Source organism: Sinohyriopsis cumingii, chromosome 16, assembly GCF_028554795.1.
Source record: "Sinohyriopsis cumingii isolate HCF-2022 chromosome 16, ASM2855479v2, whole genome shotgun sequence".
Taxonomy (NCBI): domain Eukaryota; kingdom Metazoa; phylum Mollusca; class Bivalvia; order Unionida; family Unionidae; genus Sinohyriopsis; species Sinohyriopsis cumingii.
In genome coordinates, this window is record NC_142976.1 from 55,188,973 (window position 1) to 55,206,274 (window position 17,302).

General features: G+C 36.5%; 1 protein-coding gene across 1 annotated transcript in view; it reads left to right on the top strand.

Annotated features, from left to right (window-relative positions):
* The first annotated feature begins 5,185 nt into the window (after window positions 1-5,185).
* The window catches only part of LOC149780448 (DNA (cytosine-5)-methyltransferase 1.S-like), a 101,505-nt gene continuing 89,388 nt past the window's right edge, over window positions 5,186-17,302 (top strand). The window contains exons 1-2 of the mRNA XM_089937387.1: window positions 5,186-5,334; window positions 10,219-10,267. Coding sequence (XP_089793513.1) covers window positions 5,282-5,334; window positions 10,219-10,267 — 102 coding nt within the window. The 5' untranslated portion in view covers window positions 5,186-5,281. The remainder of the gene's footprint in view (window positions 5,335-10,218; window positions 10,268-17,302) is intronic.

Here is a 17,302-nt window from a genome sequence, read left to right on the forward strand (position 1 = left end):
GGAACACGTTGTAGTAAGACCAAGATGAAACAAGTAGGATGACTAGACACCAAAGTCTTCTGGTCCTCGTCCAGTTGAACAATGTCTGACAAATGGAACATTTTAAGAAGAATCAGACATCTTATAGCATTCAGGTACCAGTGGTTTAAACAGCGGTGACGTAACGGATGCAACTGTTCTTTGCGTTTCACATGTATTTTGACCAACTCTCGGTAAATGCGTTCTCTCAAGTCCACAGCAATCCAAGAATGTTCTCTTTGAAAGTATCCATGGTCATGTCGTGCTAAGCCCTGTTTTGTTGGAGATCATAAGTGTACTTATTGAACAGCATCGGTTGGTTCTATTTTAGTTCCGTACCAAAATGATTTAGTCACTAACTCACACACCACATGTCGTACAGACGTTTCCTCTTCAACCAAGATTTGTTGCTGTAAAAGATTTTGATAATCCTCTAACTCGTCCGTTGAAATTCGGTGTATTAGGATCACCTTGAAAGTAGAATCAGTGACATCCAAAACTGTATGAATCTCATGCGAATCACCAATGTTCGACCAATTGAACACTTTGAAATGAATCATTCCTCTTATGCCAGTCAGGTGGCGAAGCGGGTGCAATTGTTCTTTGGGTTTCACTTGTATTGTGACCAACTCTTGGCAAATGCGTTCTCTCAACTCCACAGGCAAACCACGAATGTCCTTTGTAAATTATCCATCCATGGATTACTGATATCGTCCCACTAAAGGTACGTAGTGACAATTCGGAGACCATCGAGTCTGTTCCAGGTATGCTGAATCTTGTTGTTCCCATTGGTGTAGTGACACATCATAACTGAAGCACTTTACTTTATCCCCTTCGCCCAAGTATAAAAATCCGGCCCTGGCTAATTCTTCGGGGGTAGGTCCTCCCAGATATTTAGGCCATTTTCCTTAGAACGATTGAAAACGATTTTTAAAGTGGCAGTATTCGGGCAAACGTACAGAGAACGAATAAACGTCTTTCACATGTTTATTTCGATAAGGTTAGGGTGAAATCGACAAGAATTTTTTCAGATTTGGTTGACATTCGTAGGTAGGTAGACCCATGGTCTCACGTGAAGGTTGACATTGACAATGAAAACCAGTAAAGAATCAACGATAACGAGTGGCATCGCTTTCGCATCCGTCAGGTTTGACACGCACATCATCACTTTCCATGGTAGGTGTAGTGGTAGTAGTAGTAGTAGATATAACAAAGTTCTCATGATGCTTTACTGCGTACGGCATCGCTCTCATCGCAAGGCACAGCATCGCACTCCACTTGAGAGTCCTCAAACTTGAATGACGTCTGTTTAAAAGGATTCATCTTTCTCGCTTGGTCTTGGTAGTGACAATGAACTATCGACTTTGGGCGTTGTCCCTTTCTATATGCTTCCGAATATCGACGTGAACGTACGGTAAAGTGAAATGGTTGGGAAGTCGCACTCGCTTCTGATACACAATTTGATACAGCTTTTCTAAGGGTCGACTGACGATTTGGTGAGTGAGTAAACATACAGTCTTCTGCGGTTCGTAGGTGGTCACATTAATGTTTCCATCCTCTCTAGACTACAAGGCTTCTTTCAATACGCCAAAGTTCACCACTCGACTGGTGCGATAATTGAGAAGCAGTCCTTTCACTTTACACTCCGCGTGCACTTCTTGTTTGTTCCGGTATTCGTAGCCGTAATTTGTAGGACCTCCACTTGCAAAACTTAGAATCTTCTCGTCGGGGTGCTCGTTCGTCCATGCTCCTAAACGGTCTCCTTCGATGTCACGGTAAAGTTGACCCGGGCGACTGACCGTGTTAAAGTACAGGACACGATCACCTAACAGTTCAAGAGCTTCGTACAATTTTAAGCGAGCATGGGCTGTCACGTAAGCCGCAATGATGACATTTCAAAATTCGTCGGCTTCTACATAGTCCAGTTCTTCTTTGTAATTGACAAAGATCAAATCCTCACGAACGACGTCCACGTGTTTCATGCATTTGGCTTCGTCGTGAATCATTTGGAAGTACCGGGAAGGTTCTGTCAAATACTCCGTCTTAGGTGAACACGGTGGTTGTGTCATTTTACCCCACAAGATATTTAACATGACTTTCGTAAACGATCGCCTTTCCTCGTTTTTCTCCACGTGGTCTAAAGTGATGCCTTCCTCCTCCCAGTAAAATCTCTTTGAATTTATTTTGGTCTTCGGGAGCGTTGTACCAGGAAGGATAGCCGCTGATTTCTTGTTTTAGTTTCTAAAAGGAATCAACGTAGTCTGCGAAAATGCCTGTCTGAGTCTCGTCGCCCTTGTGTCTTGGGAAAGTGGTAAATTTCGTACACTTCTAACAGTTGGTATCCCATGTCCAGAACTTTGAACAACTCTTCGCTGACCCACGTTCCCGTCAAGGAGAGTTCTTCCTGTGTGTGCTGCCAGGGATGGTCTTGATTGCCAGAAATTGCGGGTGCCCTGCAGGAAAGCGACAATATTTTCACACGTAGGGATACAGGGAACACACGTCCAAGTATCTGATTTCTTCTCCTTTCTCTTCGTCAGCGTAGTACAGAAAAACAGGTGGCTTTTGTCCGTCCTCCGTACAAACTATCCCGCTAGTTCAGGGGGTCCACCAGCTTGTAACTTTCCACGATGCGTTTAAACTCGGGATCGGTTTTCAAACGGTGATCGTATTCGTGACTACATTTTCAACGCCATGGGTCACATTATATCCATGTCAGACCAGTGTGTGACATCCCTTCCAATATTCAAAGCCTTTCCCACGGCCAATGCCTACTTCTGGACTGGCTCCTGTCGATGATGATTTGGTAGAAATCACTAGGGGTGGTATCGCAGGCGTAGTAACAGGGTTGTGTTGTTTGGCTTGGGATGGTCTTTTTCTCTTAAGTCGTAATAAATAAGTCTGATGCATTTGTTTCATGCTCCTTAACTCTGCTAAAATGTCTAAGAGTACCGTCACCGTTTGGCTTTCACTATTCGCCTTCTCTCCTAGACCTTGTTTCTTCTCTGCTGCTTCTTCCTCATTTCCTTCTTGCCTCTTCTTCTCGCTGTTGCTGTTGAAGTAGAAAAGTTTGTTCTTCTTCCTTCTGCTGTTGTAAAAAATTATCCAATTCTTCTGTCTGTTTTTGTTTAAAATCCTCAACGTATGGTAAAGAAGGAGAAAGTGGCGAAGGTACTGGTACTGGAACAAATTTGTGAGAAAGAAAATCCACAAAATCCCTATTAAATTTTATCTCTTTTGGAAGCAGGTCTGTGTTGACTTTGGTAGCCGCTGATATTCCATTGCTTCTCGTCTCCACAGCCGGTCCACCCCAATTCATCGTCTTCTTAGGTTCCGTCATATTTGAAAACTGTGTCGCATGAATTGACTGCGCACAGACGCTAGCGCATCTATATAGGGAGTGTGATGCCACAGGTCGCTCTCTTTGGATTGGAAGACCGTCTTCGTGTTATGACTGAATTTTGCAGCGCGTGATTGGATTGGTGAATAAACTCAATCCGTTTAGATCCGCCCTTCCACTATAAAAAAAAAAAAAAACCCGTTCAGTGCATTCCCTTCACCTGTTCTCGTCACAAGATGTGGACAAACGTAGAATCATCTACTCTTATATAGTCAGTGCTGTTCCATACGGACTTGCCCATATATGTGAAATCATTATGGACAATTATTCGGATCACGGATACGAGTGTTTGGAAAAGAAGAATTTATGTGGAGAGACAAAGCTGTTTGAAGAAAGTTCTCATTTACGGACCAGAAGTCAGAAGAAAAAAGTTTGAGGAACAGATGAAGACCTATGTGTTGCCTTCTATAATGTTTATTTATTGTCTGCTGTCTGTGTTATCTCTGTTCCATTTCTCTTGTTTCTATACAACAACCCAACTTTCCTTTGTCGCTATACAGGCCCAATAGTCCTATGATAAATTTCCATTGTCGCTAAACGTGCCCAGTGTGTGCTTAAAAGTGTTGTCACTAAACGTGCCCAGTGGGGTGGGGGGAGTCTTGTCGCTAAACGTGCCGGGGTGGGGGATCTGTAATATTTTCCATTGTCGCTAAAAAGCACCCTCCCCCCCCCCATTTCTATTACCCCATAGAACTGACTGTGTCATTTTTAAATGTGATAAAATATCTTACAAATAATAAGGTTCCATTTTTGATGACGAAATATATTTCTGAAGAATTATCAGAGTTAAGAGTTCATGATTACAAATCTACTTTTAAAAATAGGAACAATATATCGACATTAGAAACATTTCCACTTTTATAAAATCGGAATCAACATTCAGTATTTACCATCATTGTCAGTTTAGGATGGCTATCTGCCATCTCTACCATGCCTTTGCGAGCCTTTGTCCATCTATGCCTTTCTTTTGCCAACCCATATTTTTTTCCCGCGTCTTTGCGGTTTACTTTAACTATAAAATTATCATCTCAGAATATATGTATATTTTAATATTTTATTTTCGATGAAACATGTACCAGTGATAGGAAAATTTCAGTACATAAAGTTTGAAAACATCGTTGCGCATTTCTATTTTCCTCAATACTTACCACACATATTAAAAATATACAAATCAGGGAATTTACTGCATCATGATTAAATGTGATAAAATATGTTTCATATAATGAAGATTCCCTATTTTGTAATATTTACAATAATTCATTACAACTGTGAATGCAGATAGACATGGAAAAAATATGAGCAACCTGTGAACAATAGAAACATTTATATGTTTTCAAAACTGGAATCACATTCAGTATTTTTCCACTATTTAAGTTTAAAATGTCTATATGTCGTCTTTGCCATGTCTTTTCGCGTCTTTGCCGATTTTTGCCCTGTTTTTGCGCGTCTTTGCGGTATTTAGTGTTAACCTTTTTCATGGTTCCACTTCTGGTTCAATTGGCCAGTCCATTCAAGAACAGGGGAATTAGGTTATTCTCATAAATAAAATAAAGATAAATAAATTTAATAAAAACAGTATCACCGACAACAACAACAAAAAACCATTTCATAGTTTACCTGCACTTATAAAACAAATTATAAATACATCGACTGACAATTAACGTCATCTAAAATCTTACAATAAACTTTTAAAACCAACATTTACAAGAATCTATCCTGTATCATTTCTCCCTATCGGGTTGATTCCATTATTCCGCGGGAAATTAACAAGATTCGTGCACACATAGGATAATTTTTCTGTAACATTCTCCAACACTTTTAGTTGGCGATCGTGATAATTTTGTTACAAAGTACGAAGCCAGGATGCCGGGCAAAGTTTTGGAGGCACCCGTTCTGAAGAACAATTTGAAGGAGAAGTATGTGTTGGAAAGATGTATTGAAGTTGAATTTCTGATCTAAGTAGTCTACAACCGCTCTCAGTAGAGCCTTCTTCCCCAGTGTTTGAAATATTTCCCTCTCATGTCATTTTACTAACGTGTAATACTTTATCCCTCAGATAATATTACAAGTTTTTTTAATGAAATCAATTTCAGGAGTGTACCTTTTAAAAAATGCCTAGATTATGTTAAAAATAAATATTAATTTTTTGTCAGTAAAAGAACCTGTTGCAAAGATTTGCTTTGACAAATAAATTTTGCAAAGCTCATAAGCCTATAACAGTCTTGGAAAGTAACGCTGTATTATAATGTTCTTATTGGTACATATTAAAATTGTTCTGCTATTGCTGCATACTGAAGCAAATTTTCTCTGACTTTCCCTCTTTCTATTCCATTAAAAAATCTTTGTCAATCGAAGTGCGTAAATGTAAATAAAACAGTATATGGTGGTTGACCCATATTAACATACCATGGGGAAACAGCTCTATATTATCGTGGTATTTGCCTAATTTTTGTATGGTAGCATGCACTTATTGTAATAAACATAAATTGCAACTTGCGTTTGGGAAGGAATATAAATGCTTGCACTGGCAGAATATTTCCACCTTAACCGAAACAGATCTAATGATCAAATCAAACAAATCTAATTCATGAATAACAATATTGCAAATTATGAATAACAACATTACAAATTAAAAACAAATATTATTTAAATTTTTATTAAATTTAAATGTATTGTGGGCAAAGAAATATAAATATTTTAAAACTTTTTATTATTTATGTATAAGAAGTATGATCATTCTGTCAAGTTTGGTCCATAACAGCTTATCATTGTCATGGACGGCTTATCATGGACGTGTTTTATGTCACCATCTGTATATGACCTAATATGCTCATAAAACACCAGATCGTACATTGAGTATATTTCATAATCAAAGCCAATGAAAGTCTAGCAAGTTTGACTGGAGTTTTTTATATGGTGATCAATGGAATTGCATGCACTTTACGAAAATGTGATGTCATTCTTTTTCCGTGTAAACTTATAAAAAATGTGGACATTTTAGAGGAAATTGTGCTGTAAGATATTTGTGTCCTTATCAGCTACAGCTTGACAGCCATAAACAACTGCTAGTACAAAATTAATCAGAAAATCCAGTTTCCCGCAATAACATGGAGCCCTCGATAATTAAGCATCTGAGTATACATTTGTGCAGTACGTTGGCCCAGCAAGTTAGTCTAATGTTCAGAAGAGTGTATTGCAACACCTACCTCACTATATGGTATTTGCAAACCCCATTTGCACCCCATACCGATTTCTTAAAAAGAAAAGCATAAAGGCTTTAAAAAAAATGCAAAAAACTTAGTCATTTCATTCATTAGTTTATAATTTCTAACCTTACTGTCACCAGCGGTCCCTAACACATTCTCTCAAACCAAACTGGATCTCTCTATGTAAACAAGCAAACTGCTTACTGACTTTTTCTTGTGTTTAGAACAGTTAATTTCAGTAAAAACTGTTGTATATATGGGTTTAGCTCCCATATATACAGAATTATTGAGACTCAAAACAAATTCACCTATCCAAATATGGTGATGGTGTTACAAAGAAACACTTGTTTGATTAAAAATGCCAAGAAGTTGACAGTGTTTGGGATCAGCAGGTTAGAAAGTGTTTGGTATCAGCTGGTTAGAAATATGAATGAAATGATTTTACTGTAGTGCATTTTTTTTATATTGGTAGGGGTACAAACATATATAAATTTATTGACAAATTATATTTTTTATATTGATGTAGTATTGTAAACTTGTTCATACAGATAGATATGTAAATAGCTAAGGGAAATAATTCAGATTGTAACTATCCTTTTGAGGATATTTCCTGAAGCATATATGATGTGGCTTTGCCATTGGAAATATGTGTGTTCTGATGTAAGGTTATACAGTCAGTGACAAGACCTATGGTTCAGGAGAAGTTGTGTTATCTTGTATATTCATAATTCAGTCCACTTAAAAAGGCAGCCTTCTTGAACAGCCTGATGCATGCCTACATTTTGCATCGAGTGTAACACAACATTGGAACTAGGTGTGTTAGCATCTCAGAAGTTTTTAGCTATGTCTAAAATATTACAGGGTGAATTCATTTTCACTTTCCTAACAGAAGAAGGCAAAGTTTACATTTTTTAGGTAACTTAGTCACCCACTTCACCTGGTAGCAAGACCCCTGAGTATGGTTTGAAATATTTCACAAGATACACCTTAGCAGTTCTCTTCATGTCACACAATAGGATCATTGTGATTTTTACATTGTTCTACTTCCTTAACCCACAGCTTTTTCTGGACCCTCATTTACATGGGAAATTATTGGATCTATGCTGTTTTCACTTGCATCAGTATCCAAATTGAACTCTTTTGTTATGTAGGTGTATCTGAATACTTGTGCTGTTGTTAACTTAGCTTTTAGCATTTCAAATGCTTTCCCAGGTAAATGCTTTCTATCTCCATCAATTTATAAATCTCTTGTAGTAGGAACAAAGTACAAGCAAGCTGTCAAGCTTCTTCACAGTTATTGGTATAGTCCAAGATTTCACTGCTTCAATTTTTTGATGGTGTGTTTTATGCCACTTCATGTGACACTTGGAGCAAGTGAAAATTTCATGGCTAGATTCTCATTGAAAATGCTTACAAAAATAATGATGTCATATCAGGCAGTTTTTCCATTGCAAACCTGCAAGGCATCGATTTCTCGAAGGTAGAACCTGAATTGCACATAACCAAATGGAATGCATGAAATTGATACACTCCAGTCATTGTTATGAATACTGTTTCTGGTTTATCTTCCACTTTTTAAATCAAGCGTGAAAACTATGATACACCGGAAAGTCGCCCTAATGAATCATTCATACCTGGTAAGGGATGAGTGCCCTTCACAATTAATTGATTGCTGGCTCCATAGTCAACATAAAAATGTGTAGTGCCACCCTTCCTAGATGCAGATGCTATGGGTGTTTTACTCGACAGATGCTATGGGTGTTTTACTCGACAGATGCTATGGGTGTTTTATTCAACAGTGCCTTGATTCAGCATGCACTTGTATAATTCAGAATTCCATGTAGCTGTTGTGTCCGTTTTCTTGCATTTCCTGTATTTGTGACAAATCGGATCAGTTTTGCCAAGGTCTTATTTTGATTTAACAAATAATAGAGAACTTGAACAGAAATTGGTCAACTTCTTTGTTCTGGGAGATACATTGGTCAGGTGTTCGTGCATTTGGATGGCTTCCACTTAAGCCAATATATCTCCAGAAACATTATCAGTGTTACAGCCATAACAGTTCCAGCATGAACAACTTTTGTTTTATCAGTAACATTTATGATCCTTAAGGGAATGAAATCAGTGGGTCTGGCCCTAATGAGTGCTTTTCCCACCAGAAGTTGCTTATTTTCATTAAAATATAAACTTAGGTTCCTCAATTCCAGTCAAACCAGATGAGAAATAGTTTCAATCCAACCTCTGCCATCAAATGTTGTAGCATGCAACATGTTTAGGAACTTGCCATGGTCTTGTATTTAACACAAGCTTCTAAATTTACACTTAATGTGTCCCTTTCCCTGCCTTTAAGTAATATTTTATAATCCCACTCTAGATCACAAAGGTCATTAAAATTATGTCTGAAGCTCATTCAGGTTACCTTCCCAAATATGCCCCAGCCAGCTCTTATCATTTTCCCCAATTTCTTATGATCACTGCTCTGATGGCCTAGTGGTTAGAGCGTTCGCCTCAGATGTCAGATGCAGGAGGTTGTGGGTTCTACGCCTGGACCTTGTTATACCAAAGACTTATAAAAATGGTACTAAAGCTGCCTTGCTAGGCATTAAGGATAGACTGGTCGGCTTGGTATCAGGATAATGTGACTTGGGGGGGGGGACATTATGCTACATGTCTACAGCATGATGCCCCAGTGTTAGACATCGCTATAGATTTCAGGGGAAAAATTGTGACTTTGTAGAAACTTTCATGCTTTTAAAAAATGTTTTACAACTTTGAATAATTATTTTAAAATATTGTCTTGTAAATCCAGATCTGATTATGTTTCACTATGAAATGGGTCAAAGGATTTTGTAAGGCCAGATCTGATTGGGTTTCACTAATCACTATATGAAATGGGTCAGAGGATATTGTAAGTCCAGATTTGATTGGATTTCACTATGAAGGGGGTCAAAGGATCAATATCGTCTTTTTTTTTCATGTTTAAAACAGTGTTACACTTGCCCCGGGTCTTTTTAAAAGAAAGAAACTGCAATTTCATTGATACCTTTTTATGCCATAGTGGAATGCGGCAGGTTATTTCATTAAGGTATGTAATTAATTTTCACAGTCAAAATGTTTAAAGTCTCTCCACCATTTCCACCAATTCTATGTATGCCATTCTAATCATACTGTTAAGACATCAACTGATGGATCAAATTTTTGTGATATGTTATTAAAAAGAAAACATCTTGATATCAAACTTATACCTATATATATATATATATATATATATATATATATATATATATATATATATATATATATATATATATACAATTTGCATTGTTTGTTGGCTTTTCTTAATGGTTATATGCTATATACATTTATGTTTTTGTACTTTACATTATCCAAGATCAAATTCATAGTGTACCTGACCAGGGACATTTATTTTGAGAATACATGTACCTACAATGTGAGTGGATTAAATATTCAATTATTATAAATGTGAACAAGTTTGCTTGAATTTGAGCTGTAAGATCCAGTCTTGATTCTGATCTTAGAATCTTATATAAAGGAAAATAATCTTGTTTATCCTTCTTTTTCCATACTTTTCAGATTGCAAGAACTGGATAATGAACTAAAAGATGGCGATATCACTGAAAAGGTTTGTAATATCCATAAATGTTTTTCATCGTGTAACATTATTCCAGATGGAAAATATATAATATTTTTAGAATTTGTTTTCCTGCTAATTGCTATGGTTCCTTTGTCCCTTAAAATTAAATTTGCTCTGAATTGTATATGTGTAGACATTAACGACTCCTTGATATTTTGATATTATTTTACTTACTCTTGTACGATTTTTCACTTGGTTTTTACTCTATTACTAGACTTCCTAAGTTGTTTGTTGTTTTTATACTAACTGCTGAAAGATTTCTGAACATTTATTCTCTCCATTTCCTTAAAAATTTTCAATAAGTCACCTTGAAATCTGTGATATGCACTAAAATATTTTACAAGCCGACTTATAAGATTGAGAATGCTTTCACCTCAATTTCTTTGTTTTCCAAGTAGTATGTATCAGTTTCCTGTAGTTATCATGCTTTCAATGAAATCCTTCTGGTGGTTAATCGTCAGAGACTTGTGCTTTTGATTTCCAAACACATCAGTTAGAAATCTCGCACATTATATTATTAACAATTAACATCTACTTACTGTAAAGTCAGCGAGAGGCATCAAAAAGTATTTGACAAGCTGGTTATTTAGAGTATGCTCTATTACAGACTGCTCAAGGCTGTGCTTGGACCTGAATGTTGACGTATGCCGGATACATACAAATATTACAATTAAAATGTAACTACTATGTTTAAATATCAATATTTATTTGTTGTTTGTCAAAATTTGTTTTAAATAGTAAATATTCACATTATCACATGACTGACCTTGACATTGATTACAAAATGGAAAGCCATGATAAATGAAAGGAGCTGGCCAGACATGTAATAGAAAAATGCAGTACATGAAAACAATAAATAAATGTGTTATATGAGACGATATCACACAAGATAAAACTTGCAGATGATCAATCTAAAAGTTAGACAGTCTCTAGAAACAAAAATGAGGGAACCAGTATCACTATGGGCATTTTTTTGGCTTTCTCAAGGAAAGGTGCTTTGGAAACTTGAGGCTGCCTGAACTAAATTTGAGCTTGTCCCAGGAGTCAGGTAAGTTGATTTGTAAATCCCGGTTCATACTGAAAAAGATTGGGGTGTTGGTAATCAGTGAAAGATTCTACTTCAGTATGGGGCCTTGGGTGATTCAGTGCTTTAAAGTGCTCGCCTTCACTGATCACTGCCATCTGCCTGGATTCAATTCTTGGGCTCGGCTAGGAATGTGAGAAAGCTTGCCAGTAACTTCCCATGGGTCATTGGCTGTTACCTGTTTTTTTTCCCCAGGTATTTCCTCCATGAGTTGTACTGACTGACATGTATAGCTTACTGTTTGCTGGAAAAAATGACATTGAACCCTCAACTCCAGTACAGTAGACTTGGTTATCTTAGCAGACAAGAAATCTGTTGAAAACAGTTGCATATTCTTAACCTGCAGCTACTGATTCAAAGCATATAATGCTAGAAACGTGGATATTTATTTCAGAAAATAGTAAATTCATGATGCAAGTATCTGTGATGTTTGAATTTCTTGAATAAACAAGAAACAGGAAGGGATATTTGTTACTTCTGTTTTCAGCATTACCAGTCACAGAACAGAGGACAGAGGAGTTTATGGAATGGCTTGTGGTCCATCCATCATTTTGTCCATCAATCCAGGGTTCTTAGTAGATTTTTGCCTTCTTGTTTGACATTTGGAATTGAAATTTGACGTATTTCTGACACATGGAGATTCCAACTTGTCTATTTGTATGATGTGCATTGATTTGGGTTGAAACATCAGTCTTGATTACCATTAATTTGCCTCTGGCATCATTTTATATTGAGCTAACACTGACAAATTTACTGTATGTGCCTCTGATGTGGATTTGCTAGACTAATGATTATACCGTGTCAGTAAGTAATATTGCACTTCTATGAAAAAAAACAATATGAACTGGTCTGGGTTGAACTAACAGGTTTCTGGTGTTGCAGTTAGTTGTGAATAACTGAATCATGATCTGATTATTCTGAGATTATCTCTAATGCTTATAACAGTTAACCCTAAACAAAAATGGTGCTGATCTGACCTCCAATATGGCTGCCATAGTGTTTATCATGTTATTACTATTCCTCTGTAAATGGGTGGTCTTATTGATATTGTACTTTTACCAAAAGCTTTGTGAAACCTGTCTAGATGGTCCTAAATGAAAATGCTACCGATCTAATAAGTGCTGTGACCACCATGGCATTAATATTGAAATTCATGTTATTGCTATTCCAAAATAATAGATTATTTTGATGTCAGGTTTTCACAGAAGACTTTTGAAATGAATGAAAATCTAACCCTCAATGCCTGGTTGGTTCTAGATGAAAATGATGCCAATCATACATACAACATGCCTGAGATGATGATTTTGGTTTGGATCGATGGTCATAATGACATGTGGTATGCCTCAGATGTGGGAGGTCACAGGCTCGAACTCTTGAGCCATACCAAAGACTTATAATAATGGTGCTAAGAGCTGCCTCGCTAGTGCTTATTATTAAGAGGTGTGTTAGGACTGGTTGGCCTGGTATCAAGATAATGTGGCTGCTGGGGACATAATGCTACGTGTCTGAAGCATGACGCCCCATTGCCAGACATCACTATAAACTGTAACACTGCAGATATCATAGTGACAGACCTGCCAACTCTTATGATTTTGCACTTATAAAAATTACCCTTAAAATACGAACTTATGGCATACAAGCAAAAGATGTAAAAAACTATCGTTGCTGAAAAATCGACATAATTGATTCATCCGTGTTTTATTTGGATCTGGGTTTTATCTTAGAATTAGTGAAATTAGTCAAGGAACCAGACTAACTTTACAGCAGCACCCCAGACACTTTAAACTGCACCTAATTGTTCATTTGAAGCTTCTGTTTGATCAAACTGTTGATTATAGAATTTTTTAAAATGGCTTCCATAAAGCAATGCATGCTTAAGGTGAAAGGGAAAATAAGCTTCTAGAAAAGTGTTAATAATCAACACAGAAGAATGAAAAGGAATATTCTTGTGAATAAAAGATGGAAAGGACACAATTATGTTTATTGGACATCACGTGCCAATTTGAGTATGTCTCGTGGCAGGAGATATGATTGCCATCGTCATGTGAATTGGAAAAGAATTTCCAAGAATTATGTCAGGTTGAGAGATAGCAGCAAGCCATTGAGTTGCATAGGGTTTGGAACTAATGTTTTTTTTTCTGGTAAATCTTAATGAAAACAATAAACTGCCTTACCAAGACCAACTCATCAGTGTTGGCAGGTCTGTAGTGATATGACTGAAAAATTGTTAAATCTACATTTTTTAAAAATCCAAATCCAAAAGACTTCTGATGGTGTTTTTTGTGGTCCCAAATGAAAATTTTGTCAGTCTGACATTCAGTGTGGTTATTGCTGCAGCTAATCTGAAAATTTTGTCACTGAAAAAAAAACACAGATGGTTTTAGTACTTGGCAGTTACACAGAAGAAATAGTTTTATCCTGAACTCCGGAAATGCTTTTAATCAATAGCGCATCAGTCCTTTTGTTTCTGTTAAATTACCCCATTTTTTGACATTGTATGGGACACTTGGTACCATTTTCCTATCTCTGGAGTGTACACTTTGATATTTCTGGGATTTGTTTTTTGGAATTTTGATGATGGCTTGGAGGGAAAAATATGAACTGACTCAAAAGTTATGAGACAAACAGGCCTTAGAATTGATGTGTGTTATCACCAACCCGTTGACTATGTCATATGGAAGGTTAGCAGAGACACCAGCCATTTTGGAGTGTACAGGTGATATCACAAAATGTTGGTGAAATTCTTAATAGCAAATCATGTTGACAAAATTGTTAAATGTCTACGAACTGGTGTTTCTAATTTCTGACCCAATAACAGCATGTCATATGAACACTAAGGCAACCATTCTAAATTATGTCAATTAAATTCCAGAAAATAAATGTTATGGGATGAAGTTTAGAACAGGAGTTTTCTGTATAGACACACATAGGGACAAACATACTTCCATATCACTCACTGCTTGTATTCTTTGTAAATGTCAAGTAATCCTTAGTGCATCACCACCTTACATTGATACACAAGGATGTGGGCTTGATCCCACCTTGTTTTTGTTATCACAAATTGAAATCCAATCATAAACAAGGGTGTAAGAATTAAATTTTATTGGCATTTCCAGTATGCTTCGTTTTGTGATGTCATCTGAATGTTGCGGTGGCTGCCACTTACTGCCTTGAACCACTAAAACACTTGTGTGTTCATTAGTACTTTCAAGACTGGACTGTTGTAACTCAATTCTGTCTGGTTCATCTCAGTATCTGCTCCAGAAACTTCAAAAAGTTCAAAACACAGCTGCTCAGATCATACTTAGAGTACCACGATCAGAGCACACTTCCTGCTGCTCTGTACCCTACACTGGCTATCCATTTGATCCAGAATCAAACACAAAATTTGTTCTCTGTGCTACGTTTCACTGTCGGACTTTAGTCCAACATACCTATCTGACCTCACCCATTTGTACACACCAGCAAGATACTTACGCTCCTCTTCTGACAATCGTATACTCATTATTCCCACTATGAAATACTGCTCCGGTGGCCTAGTGGTTAGAGCATCTGCCTCGGATGTGGGAGGTCGTGGGTTCGATCCCTGGCCAAGTCATACCAGAGACTTACAAAATTGGTACTAACAGCTACCTCGCTTGGCGCTCAGCATTAAGAGGTTAGTGTTAGGACTGGTCGGCCCGGTGTCAGGATAATGTGACTGGGTGGGACATCATGCCACATGTCTGCGGCATGATGCCTAAGTGCTAGACATCACTAAAAACTGCCACACTGCAGACATCGTAGCGATATGACTGAAAAATTGTTAAAGCTACATTAAAAATGAAAATCACACACACACACACTTCCCACTATGAAAACAGTCATATGGACAGCGTTCTTTTACATACCAGGGCCCAGCAACGTGGAAAGAATTGCCCACTGAACAAAAACACAGTAATCACATTCAAGAGGGCTATCAAAATTCAATTATTTTGACTGCAATAACAAACTTGAATCCCTAATAGTGTTTAACACCTTACTTATTCTCAGCATGTTTTTTTTAATGTTTTCTAATTTCATGGTGTTTGTTTTTGTAATCATATCATTATGTTTTTTTTTTTCATCTTATATGTGTTGTCTAATGTTGTAAAGCGCTTAGAGCTTCTAAAGATTAGGCACTATACAAAGTCTTCATTATTATTATTATTATTATTATTATTATTATTATTATCATCAGTCTTGTAGTCTGTAACTGCATTTAAAGAATTCCTGACTTCTAGTTAATTGCCAAAATTTTCCCATTCTCACTAAAGCCATTGCAGAGAAAAGATTAGAGCAAATGCAATCTAAATTGAATCAGATGTCATTATGAAAGTGTATGGTATTGTCCAGGTGCCTTTTTACCGCCAAAATGACGACATTGTGGCGGTGTTGTTGTCTCAACCAAGGGAAGTAACTTGCAGCAAGGCGTATGAAGTACTTCAGAACTAATATGACTGACTGGTACATAGAATATAGTTTCTCAGTGTAAACAACCAGTCTGTGCAAAAATAAGAAACAGTTGATTACAATGTAATAGATTAAAAATTGTGGCAAAGATTTAATTTAATAGATGGGAACAAATGTTTATGGCTGGTGTTTTCACTACTTTCTCAGATTAGGGTTGTGGCTTGAGAAGAAAATAAAATACTATCATTGCACCAGTCTGTAGCAGATAAATGAAAATTTCACAACTGGTTGGCTTTTATTACATAAAAGACTGTTCCTAGATGGAACATTGCCTCCAACATGTTTGTAAATTTTAATGTATTCAGTTTTAATGACGTAATGAGAAAATCTGTATTCTCAATGAAGACAAGAATATCTAATAGTAAGAACTGTATATTGAAATCTCTTTGGAACTATGACATTCATATAGATTCTCATTATTAGCAGATGGAACAAATTGCTCTTTAAATGTGCCACTTAATTTCATTCTTAACAATGCATGGCGCAGTTATGTAGATGTATCTGTATACTTGTACGTATGATATATATGTTCTTTTAATTTAGATGTATGGACTATGTAGTCTGAAATAAAGAAATCTCATCTTACCTTATCTTAATGGTAATGCACAAATTCACTAATAAATTATTTAACAAAGCTCCGAATATTATAAAATCTTTATTTATATTTGTTTTTGTGGATTTGTTTTGTTTGTTTTCTTTCTTAGAAGTTACTCTTAGTTTTACCACTCCTCCATTAATTTGTAAGTTTTAAATCCCACCTCATTCCATGTTCCTTTCCTATTCTGTACTGTGGTAACCATAAAAGATTTACCAGTCATGTGTATAAAAATAATACAAAAAAGTGCACACATCAGTAAATTAGTCAATGGGTACTCGGGTACCCACTTGTTGATATATCCTGGGTAGTAAGATAAACAATCAGGTACACATTTTTAAAAAAAGTATTCCAAGTTCAGACAGAATAAGGATTACAGTTTAAGTCTCGTGTCATGTACATATTTATTCATCATCACAGGGACTTGTATGGCTGCTTACTTTTTACTTGTCATTCATATATAACAATACAAGGGAGGACACTTCTCTCCTTTCTTACACCACCTATTTAAGAATCAACGCTGATATTTAAAGCTAGATTGCATGTCCATTGTACATGTGCCATTTTTCTTGCAACTTACACGTTTGTTTTGACATCCTGATGACATTAACTAGGTCAGTAACTTTCATCAACATTGACTGTAAGTACTGATTAAGAAATATTCGATGAAATAAATTTTTTAATGTGTACTTCAGTTCAAAAAAGTGAAAGCACAGTAAAAATGTTCAGTTTAAATAATGCCATTTTTGCCTCAAGTTTGGAACCCTTGAGAGAGTATTAGCTGTTCAAGTCATGGCTGCTGTTCATACGTTTGTTTACTGAACTCTTCTTTGATTAGGAGGAAACCTGACAG